The 16,271-nt window shown below is 34.4% G+C and overlaps 1 protein-coding gene across 1 annotated transcript in view; it reads left to right on the top strand.

Annotated features, from left to right (window-relative positions):
- The first annotated feature begins 1,067 nt into the window (after positions 1 to 1,067).
- The window catches only part of LOC129231568 (deoxycytidylate deaminase-like), a 48,108-nt gene continuing 32,904 nt past the window's right edge, over positions 1,068 to 16,271 (top strand). The window contains exons 1-3 of the mRNA XM_054865925.1: positions 1,068 to 1,248; positions 8,745 to 8,824; positions 15,283 to 15,368. Coding sequence (XP_054721900.1) covers positions 1,235 to 1,248; positions 8,745 to 8,824; positions 15,283 to 15,368 — 180 coding nt within the window. The 5' untranslated portion in view covers positions 1,068 to 1,234. The remainder of the gene's footprint in view (positions 1,249 to 8,744; positions 8,825 to 15,282; positions 15,369 to 16,271) is intronic.

Raw genomic sequence — 16,271 nt, 5'->3', positions numbered from 1 at the left:
GCAGCATTTATGTTGATTAAAAATACACCAAATAGAGGTCCCAAAAACACCAGAAAGCTTTTTTGGTGGCTAAATACAGTTCATAAAACCAATCATCGGCAAACTTAGGATCATAAATGAATTGCGACATTTTGAGCTATGTATTTATTTATAACCTTATGAAACAGCTAATATATGCCACGTAGTATTACTTTTTAAAGAGGAAGCAACTTGCAAGAAAGTTACATCAAATTTTTTCACATGTCGGTTCCGTGTACTGATCAACACACAAAACTTATACTCACTTAGATTTCCTTTCCTTTTTTTGGCTAAAAACATTGGTGTATTTTAATTAATACACCAATTCAGCATTTCCATGTTTGTAACGTGCCGAATATGAACATCACTCGTCAATTTAGCAGAATCTTGCACATAAAAATGCACAAAATTCTCTTCTTCCGTAATTTATTTGTAAGCTTTCAAATGAAGAAAACTTCGCCCCTACTTCAATAGTCATTCCTCTATAATTACAATAATTAGATCATTAAAATACTATCCATATAGTAAAGTACGCTGAGAAAAGCACGAGGCGCAGTTGTTGTTCGCTGGAATAAACAACGCGAACGTGATCGCCAAATATCGAGGACGTCTGAAACCACGCCAAGTTACTACAAAGGTTGCTAGAAAAATCGAGGAGTAGCAGACACTTCCCCCTTGGAAACATTTGCTACGGGCCCCGTGCTGGCTTAATCCGGCCCTGGGACCTCCGCGAAAGTAGACGGAGAACAGCTGCTGAGCTGCTTTTCATTTAATTCGTGGCGGCCCCGGCCCTACATGCGTATAGTCAGGCCCTACATGCGTATGAATGTTTTAGAACTTTCGGAAACGAAACTCTGGTTCGACAGAGTCTTGTGTACGGGCTTCCTTGAAGAGAAACGGGAAATTCTCTTCCAGCAGTAAATTGGAACTATCATGATCACATGGTCTTACTACTGCTTCTTAAACTTTTCGTTGCTAATGGCATTAGCTGCCCTATGTTTACAGTGAGCAATCCAATCGGCCAATCACGTTGCTTTGTGACTAAAAGCAAAAGCACATGGCGCTATTTGATTATTTGTGTTTTGAAAGATGTTTGACAAATTAACAATTTAAAATTAAATTGCAGATGCGGATTCTATTTTGTGCTGAAAAAGAAGGAAATTAATTAGGTTCACGTTTGAAAATCTTTGCTAGAGAAGAACTTGTTTATTTTGTGATGGAGCTTGAAAAGTAAGATTTGTTTAATGAAATTTTTGTACATTTGAGATGAATGTTAAAATCTGATTCAAAGATTTTTTATTCATCTACCGAAAAACATCCAGTTTCTAATTAACGTGTCGGTTTTAAATATTTTATTTTCCATAAGAAATGAGTGTGTTTTAATTTTTTAAATCTAATAAACAATGTAAAACCGCTGTTTGTAAAAATTATTTTCCAAATATTTTCTAAGGTGTTAAACGACTGCGTAATACAATAAATACAATACAATGCAAATGTGACGACTAGCTATAGGCATTTGGCCCAGCTAGGATAGTCCTAGTCAATATATTAGTCCCCAATAAAGATCAATGGCCCTTTTAAAGCTATCTTCCCCCTTGCTCATTACAGCCTCTTCCGGTAAGCTGTTTCAAGCTGTGTCGGATCCAGCCGATTGTTTTGGGAGGGGCCATTTGAAACTTTTGAACTAACTCCGAACTCCCCAGAAATTTTATTAAAATGAAGTTTTAAAAACTCAATTTTTGGGCTATCGATACATTAGATGATGGGGTGGATTTAGGAATCTCCCTCGAGAATGTTTCAAAATTCAAATTTCCGAGTAATTTTTGAAAATTAGGAAACTAAAAACGCATTTTGTGTATTTTTGATAATGTACGGAGAAAGGTCAGATTTCGGGCGCTAGCCTTAAAATACTTTTTGAAAATAAAGCTTAGAAACCAAAATATTCTGAATATTTAAATTGAGAAGTTAGAAGAGGAGGGGTGCTCTTGTAGCTCTTTCAGCTGTCCAGCCTAAAAAAATGCACCTTTAGGTAATGTTTGCTTGTGCGAAGAAAGTGTGAAGGTGATTAGAATCCTTCCTTCCTGGAAATATTTTGCCTTTGAGGCTCTAAAAATTCGATTTTTAACTATATTTATACATATTTGAGAAATGGATGGAGGATTCGTGAGCTCCTCCAAAAACCTCCTTTTAAAGCTATCATCACGATATAAACTAGGGAGGGAGGGGGTCCTATCAAAAATCATTTGTAATTGAAGTCCCAAAAAATTTAATTTAAGTTGTTTTTTAGCAAGTTAAGTGAAAAGAGCTGGATAAGCTAGCTTGCATTGACATTTTTTCAAATAAAAGACTTAAAATGCAATTTTTTGCTATATATCAAGGCATTTGTGAAAGGGCATGGGGAAAGGAGGTTCTTTCCCTAGTTTTGAAATTAAAGTCGTAAAAATAAAAAGTTATGCTCTCTTTGGTCTTGTGAACAATAGGTATACTCTGAGAACAGCAGCATTTAGAGATCGTCCAAGTGTTTGTAGTTGAAATCAAGAAATGATGTAAAAGATGGAGAAACATTTTGGAAATAAAAGTTTTGTTTTGAGGATAGGGATATAATTTATCTCGCAATTAAGGCCTATACTTCTTTTTCAGTAAAACACATGTGTTATTTTTTTTATCTTATAACATTTTCTTTCTTTTTTTTTCTTCAAAAAATTTCTACAATCACAAGGGTTTGGGAGGGGCCATGGCCCCAATGGCCCCCCTCTAGATCCGCCCCTGGTTTCAAGTGCCCAAAATTCTATTAAAGTAGCAATTTTTTCTACTTTCTATGTTAGCTTGAGAATTGAATAGCTTAAAACCAGGAGTCCGAAGTAGGAAATAGCGCGCTACTGTTGTTACCAATTTTCAGTAGTTTGTTGTGTAGTGCACTACTTTTTTTTAGAAAGTAGAGTATGTAACATATTGTATACTAATGAGCATCGACTTGTAGCGCATGCGCGGTTGCCAATGCTTTGGCTGGGAAAGTCAGTCCATAGAGTGTGAATAAAACAGTTAGACGTTCATATTACTTTGTCCTCCTTATTTTGGTATTATCATTCCACACACGTTGAAGAACCCAACCCTGGATGATTTATAACTATATAACATGGTGGCAGCTCACGGAACAACAAAGTGGAAATTGATAACAACCTGTTAAGTGCGCTCAACAAATCTTGATTTGGACCTTGCAAAACTGTAAGTAGAATTTTTTTATTTCGAGATGGAAGCCAAATCGCCTACAGCATTATGCTTGGAAGGTAACGTTCCAGAAAATTGGAAAAAGTTCAAACAGAGATTTAATTTTTATCTAGAGGCAACAGAAAAAACAAATAAGGCGGATAAATTAAAAGTAGCATTGTTGCTAACATGTATGGGCGAAGACTGTTTAGATATTTTTCATAGCTTTCGATTAAGCTCCGCGGACTCTGAGAAATACGACGCTGTACTAAACAGTTTTGATAATTATTTCGCACCGAAGAAAAATACAGTTATAGCCAGATACAAATTTTTCAATTGCGTTCAGGGGGAAAATGAAAGTGTTGATTCTTTCGTGACGAATTTAAAGGTTTTGGCTAAAGATTGCGATTTCGAAACGCAGGAAGCAAATTTAATTCGAGACCTTTTAATTATTGGCATAAATGATGTGGCAGTCAAAGAAAAACTTTTGATAGAATCGGATCTAAATTTAGAGCAGGCTGTGAAATATTGCCGTGCTAAAGAATCGAGCACCAAGCAAATTCAACTAATGAGTCATGCATCTTCGGTCCTTGCAGTAAAAGAGAAAAAGAATTCAAGCGTTTCTTTAGCTATTAACAAGCGTGCGTCATCGAAAAAGAAAAACATCGTGGATCATTCCGAGAGTGAAAGAAAGGCGGAAGTAAAAAAGAAATGTTCAAAATGTGATTCTTATCATCGCTACGGGAAATGTTTCGCTTTCGGAAAGCGGTGCTACAAATGCGGTAAAGAAAACCATTTCGCAAGTGTTTGCAAGAATAAAAAGATAAATTTAGTGGATAATACAGATGACTCTGATGAATATGAAACCGATAGTAATGAAATTAGTGTAGCATCGGTTGTTGACGTGATCAATTCCGAGTGGAAAGAAAAAATACATATTAACACCACTAAGGTATCTTGTAAAATTGACGCGGGTGCGGAGGTAAATATTCTTCCACTATCATACTTTAAAGTAATTAAAAGAACTGAAAATATTAAGAAGACTAGTAAAATTTTGAGGTCGTATACAGGACATTCTTTAAATGTCATAGGAACTTGTGAATTTTTGTGTAAATATGGCGATAAAGCTGAAGTCTTGGAATTTTATGTTGTTAAGCAAAATTCGAGTATTTTAATTGGCTTGAGTTCTTCTGAAAAGTTAGGATTTATTAAAAGAAATCAAATAATTTCAGTTGTTGAAAATGTTGATTTTTTCAAAATGTACAATGATGTTTTCACTGGCAGTTTGGGTAAACTTTTGTATACATATGACATAAAATTAGACAAAAATGCAGTTCCAAAAATTTCTGCACCTAGAGTTATACCAGCGTCTTTAAAGGGAAAAGTTAAGGCAGAGATTGATAACATGGTGTCAAAAGGGGTACTTGAAAAAGTTACTGAACCAACAGACTGGGTTAACCCTGTTGTTGTAGTACAGAAACCAAACAAAGAAATAAGAATTTGTATGGATCCCAGAGGCTTAAATAAGTATATTAAAAGAGAGCATTACCCAATACCAACCCAGCAAAGTCTTTTTTCGGAATTGGAGGGAGCTAAATTTTTCAGTGTCTTGGATGCATCAAGTGCATTTTTACAAATTCCTCTAACAGAAAAAAGTTCTAAATTGTGTACCATTGCCACGCCTTTTGGACGCTATAAGTTTTGTAGATTACCGTATGGATTAAGCAGTTCACCTGAGGTGTACCAGAAAACTATAGAAAATATATTTATTGATAGAAATGGTATTTTAATATACATTGATGATATACTTGTGTTTGGGAAAACTCAAAAAGAACATGATGCCAAGTTAAAAGCTGTTCTAGATAAAGCTCGAGAGCATGGTTTGAAATTATCTAAAGAGAAGAGTAAAATTGGAATGGATTCTGTTAAATATTTGGGTTTTGATTTATCGAAGAATGGACAGTCTATAAATGAAAACAAAATTAAAGCTATAGTAGAATACGGCACGCTAAAGAATAAGGCAGAACTTCAAAGATTTTTAGGTATCATTACATTTCTAGGAAAATTTATACCAAATTTATCTGACAGAACTGGTATATTAAGGAAGTTACTTAGAAAGAATGTAGAATTTGTATGGAGTTCAAATGAACAAAGGGCGTTTGAAGACTTAAAAAAATGTGTTACAAACTCTCCTGTTTTGTCTTTCTACAACAAAGATAAACTCTCCACAGTGTCTGTAGATGCAAGTCAATTTGGACTGGGTGCTGTTTTGATACAAGAGGGTCACCCAATTGCATACGCGTCATCCTCATTGACAGAGACACAACAACGTTACAGTCAAATAGAGAAAGAACTGCTGGCAATTTTAATTGGTTGTAAAAAGTTTCATTATTTTATCTTTGGAACTAAATTTTTGGTTGAAACTGATCATAAGCCTCTAATAGGTCTATTGAAAAAGCCTATAGATAAGTTGTCCCCAAGACTACAGCGTATGGTTTTAGAATTATTTAAATATGATTTTGAACTAAAACATGTACCAGGTAAAATATTATATATCGCAGATGCATTGTCTAGGACACCGTTGGAAGGTAGTGAAGATACTAGTTTTTTAGAGGCCGGAGCAGCAGTTGTTCATACAGTCCTATCAGCTACTGATGAGAAGACCGAAGTTCTAAAGATTGCTACTAGAGATGATCCGGAGCTAATTTTAATAAAAAAATACATTGAAGAAGGTTGGCCGCAAAGTTTTAAACAGATGCCTGAGAAAACTAGAAGCTATTGGGACAAGAAAGCAGAACTTCACTGTTACAACGATTTAATATTTCTGGGAAATAGATTAGTAATTCCCACAAAGATGAAAGCTGAAATTTTGCAGAACATACATTCAGCCCATCAAGGGATAACATCTTGCATAAACAAAGCTTCAAAGAACTTATATTGGCCAAATTTTTGTGAAGATATAAAAAAATTCATTAATGCATGTACAATTTGTCAACAACATCAACGTGCTAATGTAAAAGAAACTTTACTACCATACAGTATACCAACACTGCCATGGGAGGAGGTAGCTATTGATTTCATGTATCTACAAAAAACAGACTATCTTTTATGTGTTGATTACCATTCCAAATTCATAGAAATTAAGAAATTGACAAAGAAAACAGCAGAGCCAGTTATCAATGCACTGAAACAAATTTTTAGAACACATGGTATACCACGCAGGTTGCATTCTGATAATGGTCCACCGTTCGATAGTAGACTTTTCCAAAATTTTACTAAGTCGTATGACATAGAGCCTGTAATATCGTCACCTAAGTATCCAAAATCAAATGGAATGGTAGAGAAAGCTATTGGAACAATGAAATCAATTTTACTAAAAGTTATTAGAAGCAAAGGAGATCCCAACCTAGCAGTACTGGAATACAACAGCACTCCAAAATCCAGTTTGTTATCACCGTCAGAAATGCTTATGGGATGAAGACTTAGAACTGTAATGCCACAGAAAACATCTCTTCTCACACCAAAGTTCCCAACAGATGAAACAATAAAGATTTTAAAAAAGCAGCAAAATAAACACAAAGAATATTATGACAGATCAGCTGTAAAACTGTCAACTCTAAAGAAAAATCAACCAGTTTTCGTACAGCTAGGGCACCGAGATTGGGCCCCAGGGACAGTTGTAGAAAAGTTAAATACACCCAGATCTTACTTAGTGAAAACAGCGGCAGGAAGTGAACTTAAAAGAAATAGAATTCACCTAAGACCAGATGAGAGTAAAGAAAACATGGAGTTGGATGTAGATAAGGAAAAATTAAAATCACCATCCACCCAAATAGTAAGGGAGGATTCATCTGAAAATCCAACTGAGACTCTGACTGATAATGTCTCAACCCCCAAACGAGAAAAACACATAATAAGAAGACCCCTCAGGTTCCAGGACTATGTTTAAAAAAAAAAAAAAAAAAAAACTTTTGACATTTATTTCTCTTGAATATTTTAATATTTTAGTATATGTTTAAATTGTGATTGTTTTAGTAATTTTTGCACTTATTTGTTTTTATCATTTTAATCTTTAGTGCATGCTTAAATTGTGTTTGGTTTAAATCAGTTTTTTTGTTTAAAAAAAAAAAAGAAAAGAAAAGGACGTGTAACATATTGTATACTAATGAGCATCGACTTGTAGCGCATGCGCGGTTGCCAATGCTTTGGCTGGGAAAGTCAGTCCATGGAGTGTGAATAAAACAGTTAGACGTTCATATTACTTTGTCCTCCTTATTTTGGTATTATCATTCCACACACGTTGAAGAACCCAACCCTGGATGATTTATAACTATATAACAGAGTAATGAGTAGTGCAATACAAAAACTATTAGTTTGTAACAATTTTTGGAAACTACTTTTAAATACATTTTTTTAAAGCAAGGTTCAAGCAAATTTGACTGGGTTCAAACTTTATGTGAGTGCATTAGCGAACTCCCAGAAATAAGACTCATTAAAATCAGAGCTGCCAAATTGGACTGATTTTATAGTAAAAAAGTCAAAGGTTTAAAATTCAGGACTGTGATTTAGTAATTTTCCCTCTATGTCTGCAACTCCACCAGTGCTTGCAGAATTCAAGTCAAAGGCTCTAAACTTCCAGAGTCAGAGTCTGAATCATTCATATTCATTCCAACTCTGCAGCCCTGATAAAAATAAAAGCTAACCTCAAACATATCCTTTTGACGCCATAGGTTTTATCTGTTTAATGCCATTAGTTTGTTTGGCATTGTAATTTAAAAGAATAAGCTATAACTGTCAATTTAGTAGGAGGTTTGTGTTTTCTGGCAAACAAGAATATCTTTAATAATTCAACTTGCGTTTTCTTAAGATTTTGATGAATTTTATATACTAACTTTTTCCAAATAAACACTTAGACATATATTAGACTTACTCCAGTTACCCAGAAGTATTTTCAGATATCAGAAACAATTGGTTCAGTTTCATTAAACAAATTCATTCAAGTATGGCTTGTTTAAGTAAAACAATTGATTTAGTAATATCTAAACAATGAGTACATAAACCAAAAAAAAAAAAAAAATGATTGCTTAGTGCTAAATGTCTCAAGCAGATAAACAAGTAAAACAAATAATCATGTTCTGAAAATTTTGACATTTCTGCTTCTTTTTACAATTTCTAGTTTTGTTCTTAAATTGGAAATAAAATGAGTAAATTAACCTTAAAAAGTGTAGGGCTGGCTGTTGATGATTGTATTTTTCTTGCAACTTGTTCTTTTGCTCTTCATTTCTATCATTAGTAACACTTAAAACACTTTAATTTCTTGATCTTGCCTGAGCAAATACATTGTCAAGATATTCATCTTGATAATTTATTTTTACTTTGATGACTGAGTAGAAATCAACACAAGATTTCAGAAAAAAAAAAAAAATCTCTAAAGCATTGTTTATCATTAGCTCCCATAGAGCTGTTAAATAACTTGTTTTTAGCCCCTTATATATATTTATTCATTATGAATTTTTCAGTGTATGTTCAGACCTTAAAGATCTTCATGTTGACAAATCTGTTGATGCTTTGCAAAAAGGAGAGTCTTCACAGCAAACAGGTATTGTATTATAGTAAACTCCCAATTATCAGCGGTCAGATTATCCGAGGGTCTTTTCATTCTCTTTTAATTTTTGTTTTTAAATGGTGCTGTTTTACTGAATGTAGAAAAATTCACTCGAGTGCAAAATCTACTTTTTGACAGTTTTATTTCTTCCTTCTCTTTCCTTCCCACAATATCAAAATTCTAAAGTCACTGAAAGCAGACTATTTGGTAGGACTCGACCGATGCATCGGCCTAGCCGATGCATCGGCACCGATGGTTCAACAATTTAGCCATCGGCATCGGCGGCCGATGGTAACTTGCAGGAAACATCGGCCTTAAAATCATCGAAAAGCTGATGGAATTGGTCGATGTTTTCGAAAACAAAAAAAAAGACCTTTGCAGTTTTACTTTTTAATGCAAAGTAAAGGGAGTTATTGTTTTCATATAAAATTGTTTACTTAAACTTCAGTATGAATTTCTATTTTAGTCACCCCTGAAATAGTTTTTAATACTGCATTCAGGTACTAAACAAGTTAATTATTGCGTTGTTTCTTGCGGCTGGATGTACGTATGTATCTCTCATGAGTCATAACTCAAAAATGGTAAGCTGTAGAAGGTTAAAATTTCGCATGTGGAGTGTGCGTACGTTCCAGTTGTGCACTTCCCTTTTTGTTTTCGATCGGGTGTTCTAAAAAGCCTATTTACTCATTTTTTGTGGCTATTAATTACTTATTTCAATACGAAACTAATATAGCGTCTCAGACTGACGATCATTTGGTCATACACTCTATAACAAAAAAATCGACGCACCAAGAAAGAGTGATCCGATTGAGACGAAAATTAGTAGATAGGAAGACAATGCACAAAATAGTAAATGATTAAATTCTTAGAACAATTGAATAATTTATGTCAGAGTTACAGTAACAAGTTCAATAAGGTATTGACCCGCCTCTAGCCTAGATACAAGCTGAAGCACAACGTGGGAAACACCGATAAAGAGCTCCCGGAGGTTGTCCTGCGGTATTTCCGGCCAAATTCGCTCCAATTGTCGGATGAGGTTATCAACATTCCTTGCCAGATGCAATCCCGATCCCATCATATCCCAGACATGCTGGATGGGAGAGAGAGATATGACGATCTGGCAGGCAACAGAAGAGTTTGATAAGTTTGCAGACATGCATAGCAACACATGCCGTATGTTATCTTGCATTGTCCTGCTGAAAACCAGCCGAGGGTACTGCAAAAGGAACGGCAACAAAACATGTCTTGGGATGTCGTCGACGTACCACTATGCAGTAAGTGTACCTCTAATTACGACTAAAGGGGTCCAGTTATTAAAGGAAATGGCACCCAAGACCATAATGCCTTGTTAAGGGCCAGTGTGGCGTACAAAAAAGAAACCAATATCCCCCCTCTGCCCTGGGTGTCTCCAAAACGTCTTCGATGATCGTCATGACACAGTTGGAATCGAGATTCATCGCTAAAGACTATACATTCCCAGTCGGCACCATTCAAACCTGATCGAGCCATGCACCACTGTAATCTGGCTCGGCAGTGTGTAGGCGTCATGGCGCGATTTTTTTGTTATAGAGTGTATATTGCCGAATTGGAGACCATGGAAACACATATGAGATGGAAAAACCGGTTTTTGTGTCATGTTGTTAGATTCCCGTTGAACCAACGGTGATTTTTAGAGCTCTTGCCTGCCCCCCTCTCCCTCCCTGTATTTCTGAAATTAAACTCTAGTTACACATCCGAGTTGTTTAAAACTAACACCATTCATAAAATTAGAGATTTTTTTTTTTCAAACTTAATCTATTGTTTAGAAAGCATTTAGAGCATTAATGTAAAAAATTGATTAAAGACGTTTTGAATGGTAACATAATTCGGAAATCAAAGGGACTTTTGAATTTTTTTTCTTCGGAAGTGCCAAAGTCGACTCAGAAACTCTTCCGAGGCGTTGGTGGTATCGGTTCTGCAGTAAACAAATGAGGCCGAAGTTGTGAACGAAGTTTAATGTTGTGAGTTACTCGTTTCCATCATATTTTCGTATCCAATTTTCGTTTTCATCATATTTTTAATAACATGTTATAGAAAAGTTTCAAGGATTTTCTATTAAGCAATTTTTTAAATTTCAGCAAATTATTGTTAAATTGAAAATTTTAATTTGAACTTGTTTGTAGTGCTTCATAAAACATTTTAAACAATCAAATTTTTCAATATTGTGTGTGCAAACGTCAGATAGTGTAGTATATGTATTCAGTTATTATTAACTTAGAGTAAATATCGAGTTTTTTTTTTTTTATTGTAGCTGCGTTTTAAGAACCTCATTCTTTTCATGGCTATTTCTTTTTTCAGAAAAATTTATGTCACTGTTATAGCTTTTATGAAAAATGCAAATTTTCTATTCATAAATTTTAAATAAGTATAAAAATATTCCTATTATGATTTAATATTGTAATTTATCTGTTACCTTTTTTGTTTAATTTCATGACTAAAAAATGTCTACGTGCAATTTTTCCACTTTAATTGCGTAATTTGTTGACAATGTCATATTTTTATTCTTAAATTTTTTTTTGAATGATTGAACAACATAATTTAAAGTTTTTTTAACTATGTATAGTGTACATAATCCATACATTATTACAATATTGCTGAAATCTTAGTTATATGTTCAATTAAAAAAAAAATCAGTTGGTTATTAAACAGTGTCTTTGTTTTTCTTCCTTTTTTTTGGCTCGATCATCTTACAACGGTCAAAAAAGAGAAGCATAACTACATCCTATATAGATTGTACGTAGTACGATCCAAAATTTCGGGGACAAGCTGTATAAAACGTTACCCAGAATAGTTCACATTACCGAAGCACATCCGCCTTCAAAGGGTCACCTTGAGGGACTATGTACTTCTCCCATTATTCATATAACTTTTGGAAACACTCCTGGAAGCCTTTTTCGCAACCTACTATGATGCAGCTTTATCTTCTCTTGACGGAAGAAAGCGGCGTCTATGCAACTGTTTTTTTTTGTTGGGAACAGGTAAGAGTCACACGGAGCTAAGTCCGACGAAACGGTACGTTATTTGTTTGTCATATCAGAGCATTGATCAATCAAACCGTGCATCTTCAACATGAAAGTCGCCTTCTTCCCCAGGATGAAGTTAAAGCAGCAGCGCAAGAGGCCTTACAGGAGATTGCGAAAAATGGCAGAAGTGCATAGTCGTTCAAGGTGATTATTTTGTAGATAGATGTGCTTCGGTAATGTGAACAATTCAGGGTAAGTATATTCAGTAAGTTACCGCCCTATAGCCAGGGCTAAGGCAGAGATACATGAAATACACCGCCAGCTCAGTCAATTCCAGGCGAGGACTACAGTTTCGTGCTTATTAGCACTCATCAACACGGCATAGGAGTGACTGAGCTGGAGGTGGCCTTATAGCCCTGGCTATAGGGTGGTAACTTACTGAATATACCTGCCTTGCCTTCAATATTCGAGTCGAACCGAACCATTGTTTCGGTCACTCGTCTGGTCAGTGCTAATTCTGTATTAGCTACCAGTTTCTTTGGCACTCTAGGCGTCTTTAAGAGGTTTTTCCACCTCCAGCTCAGTCACTCCTATGCCGTGCTGATGAGTGCTAATAAGCACGAAACTGCAGTCCTCGGCTGGAATTGACTGAGCTGGCGGTGTATTTCATGTATTCAGGGTAAGGTTTTATACTGCTTGTACTCGAACTTTTAGATCATACTACGTACGTATGAGTTTTCAACTTACTATTTCATAACGTTTCTGAGTGATGCAAGTTTACGCGTATGAAGACATCACAAGAGAACTTGCGATAATTAACTGAGGAGGCGTTAAAAATGGATATTTTGATCATCTATATGTTCTTTGGTACATATGCGTGTACAAATGTGCCGAAAAAGTTTGTGAAGTTTAAATTGGGTGATCGTAAAATAGAAATTAGGTCGAAATTTGATTTTTTTTTTTTTGATTACAAGTCCTTATTCGTAGAAAGGAAGTAAAGTGAAATGAATAAATGATACTTTAAATCCCTGAAAATCTTATCAATTTATTTCCGTTAGACTTTTTTTTTTTGCCATCGGCCCACGGCATCGGCCATCGGCAATCGGCCATTTGGAGTTGAACAATCGGCCAACAATCGGCATCGGCCCATCGGCCAAAAAATGCCATCGGTCGAGCCCTACTATTTGGAACCTGATTTGTACACCTGCAGTCTTAAAGCGGGTTAGACCAATTGTTCAATAAAAATTTCCTTCTCTCCTCTTCAAGATTTTTGGCCCAACCTAACTTATTCCAGGAAACTAAGCCCTAGAACTCCAGCGCTAAATCAGGAAACGATCGGTGGCATTCTGCTTCGAATTGATATCATAACGAATCCCTTATGTCAAAATTTCTTTCCATCGACATTAGGTTTAAAGGAGAAGTCATTATGTCAATTCAAAGTGCAGTGCTACCTATTTTTGTCGGAAATAGGGGTCTTAATCATTAACTTATGATTGTGTTATTGTTCGTTTTTAGCTTTTACATATATTTTTCGTATTCAATGTTATTGTTTTTAGCTATACTTTAAATGTATGTGTGAATGTTATTCATATTTTTTAGCTATTACATACACTAGAATTGCTTTTTACCTATTCAGATTATCAGCAGTTTTTGCTAATCCGCTGTTGCCGTGCCTCCCTTTTCCGTGGATATCGGGAGTTTACTGTATTTCTTTTTTTCGTTTCAAAATTCATACTAATTGATCTGCATTCAGGAAAATTTATTGTCCAAAGTTAATTTTTTTGTCTTTATATGGCACATTTATTGGAGAAACAAGAGCTAGTTAATGAATTTAATTTAATTAACTTTCTTTTAAAAATATTTAAAAAACAAATCCCTTTTTATTGTTGGTTGGATAAACAAATGAAACTATCGAAATACAAAGTGAATTAACTTTAATAAGAAAAAAATTATTTTCTTTAACATGGATGGGATACATTGCATGAAATTGAAGAGCCAAAGGAAGAGGGTTCATTAAAACAAATACACGTGCATATTATGCTCCAATGTTCTTGAATAAGTTTCATCACCAAAAAAAAGAATAAATAAATAAATAAATAAATAATAATAATAACTTGACGGCCTGAATAATAAGGAAGCAAAAAAAGAGGAAAAGGAATTAATACTTTGTTTTAAAAATAGCCTTTTCCATCGAAAAACTTTTGTATTACACAATAACGACTGAAATATAGTAAGATGGAAACAATAAGCATTGTAAAATAGTGCCTGGAATAATTTTTATTTCAAAAACACTGAAAATATAAAAAAAATCACCCATTTGCTGCAAAATCTCCCCCTCCCCTGACAAAAACCTACCACTTGCCAACAGGGAAAGAAATCAGAATCTGCTAAAAAATAGAAAAACCTAGATGTCCAAAAAAAGTAACTACTTCGACTAGACAACTAAGTCTTGGAGCAAATGCCCCCTTATCAAACAGGAAAAACAGCCTGTTAGGAAAAGAAAGATTATTATACATATGACTACAACGTCTAAAATCTGGTTAAATTTGTAGCCATACTTGTGGGAATGTTGAAAGAAGTTTAGAGGCAGTAAGAAATCAAATTTTAAGGAAATGACAGTACAAATCAAGGTTTTCATCCAAAGTTATTATTTACTATCCTAATGAGGAAAAGTAGACTCAGTATTTTATTGATGGTTGTCTGCAAGGTAAATTGGACCACCAACATTTTTTTTTAGATTACAAGTGGAGGTTCTTTGACTCACAATTTATTTTTTGATAATTTTATAAGATTTTATTTATACTTAGATAAAAATTTATCATTCATTCACCTCTTTTTACCCTTCTAAACTACTCAGTTTTTAAGTATTTACCCAGGCCTAGGGTAAATACCCGAAAAATATTTCCCTACCCACTATGTATTTACCCAATCCACATCACTAGGCATAGTATCTACAATTTTTTTTAAAAAAAATTTGCATTTTTGTCATCAATTGTTCTTTAGCTTTATTGTACACTCTTGCTTAATTGTTCTCTGCTGAAAATAAAGCAGATAAATCAAAATTCCCCAAAATTAATAATCAAAAATTCCCTCTGGAGGGGTTTTTTGATCAAAAGTACCTTCTGGGAGGGTTTTTTGATCAAAAATACCTTCTGAACGGTTTTTTTTTTTTTTGATCAAAAATAACTTCTGAAATGGATTTTTTGATCAAAAATACCTTCTGAAGAGGGTTTTTTTGATTAAAACGTCCCTTTCATATGCATATACTACTGTATTAAAATTGGCATTTATGTTAAAATAAAACCAATGGCTCTGGGGGGTGTTTACACCCCCCAAACTCCCCTTTTTCTGTGTCACTGCAAATTACCAAACTTTTGCTTCATTTTTAATTCAGTTACATTATTGTTTTTTTTTTCTTTCTTTTTAATCAAAGTTTTCTCTTTTTATTAGATAATAATTGGTTTCTCCCTCAAGAAGATTTCTTCATGAGTGTATGCAATCTCACTGCAGCAAGAAGTAAAGATCCTGTTACAAAGGTAAATGTTAAATTTTTCATTTCAATAATTTTGATAAAATACAGTCCATTCTCAAACCAAGACCCCTCATGTAAGTCAAAATTTTGAGTTTTGGACAAGGTTATGTTATACAGATTTTTATAACTATAGCCAACTACTTCAGATGTTTTAAAACATCCCTAAGACTGTTTTAACCCATTTTTATATCTTTATACTACCATGTTTTACATGAAGAACTTAATTTTTATTGTATTAAAAAAAATATGTTACAATGCGCAAAAACAATTGGAAAAAGAAGCAATAAAAAGAATAAGGTCAATGTCCCTAAATGTGATGACCCATAAATGCAACAATGCACTTTTGCCTTAAATCTTGTAATAACTATTGCACCCTAATGCAATGTAGTGAAACATACCCATTTCGGGAACAAAATCCGAAACTTTCCATCACATTTAGAGCATTTTTGTAAGAGCCCCCAAAGCACTTTGCACCGCCCATAATCGAGCTCCCCCAACATTCCCTAAATGCAATGACGATGCACGAAAAGGCGATCTCCGTTCTTGTATTATGGTTCAAGGTCAGAAAACTTTGCCCATTGTACGACCTTGAACATCATGTTTGACCTATAGGAAGTTGAAAGGGTAAGAAACTGGCGACCTGTGGCAATTAGAGACGCTCAATAATATCCGTCACATTTTGGCATTGTGTCATGAGATCAAACCTTCAGCGACCTAAAAGAGACAAATTGGATACCGTAAATGTGGATTCGCTGAGAAGCTTTTATTTGACCAGTATACAAAAGGTAAGTTCATATTTTTATGTCTTTATTTAAATTATTTATTTTAATAATATGTTAAGAGAAAAAATATTTAAGTAGAGTAAAACCTCTCAAGTGCGGACACCAACGGGACAAATTTTTTTGTC

The sequence above is a fragment of the Uloborus diversus genome, chromosome 10 (assembly GCF_026930045.1).
Source record: "Uloborus diversus isolate 005 chromosome 10, Udiv.v.3.1, whole genome shotgun sequence".
Taxonomy (NCBI): Eukaryota; Metazoa; Arthropoda; class Arachnida; order Araneae; family Uloboridae; genus Uloborus; species Uloborus diversus.
The sequence above is the reverse complement of the archived record's forward strand: the minus strand, read 5'-3'. Positions and strand labels throughout refer to the sequence as shown.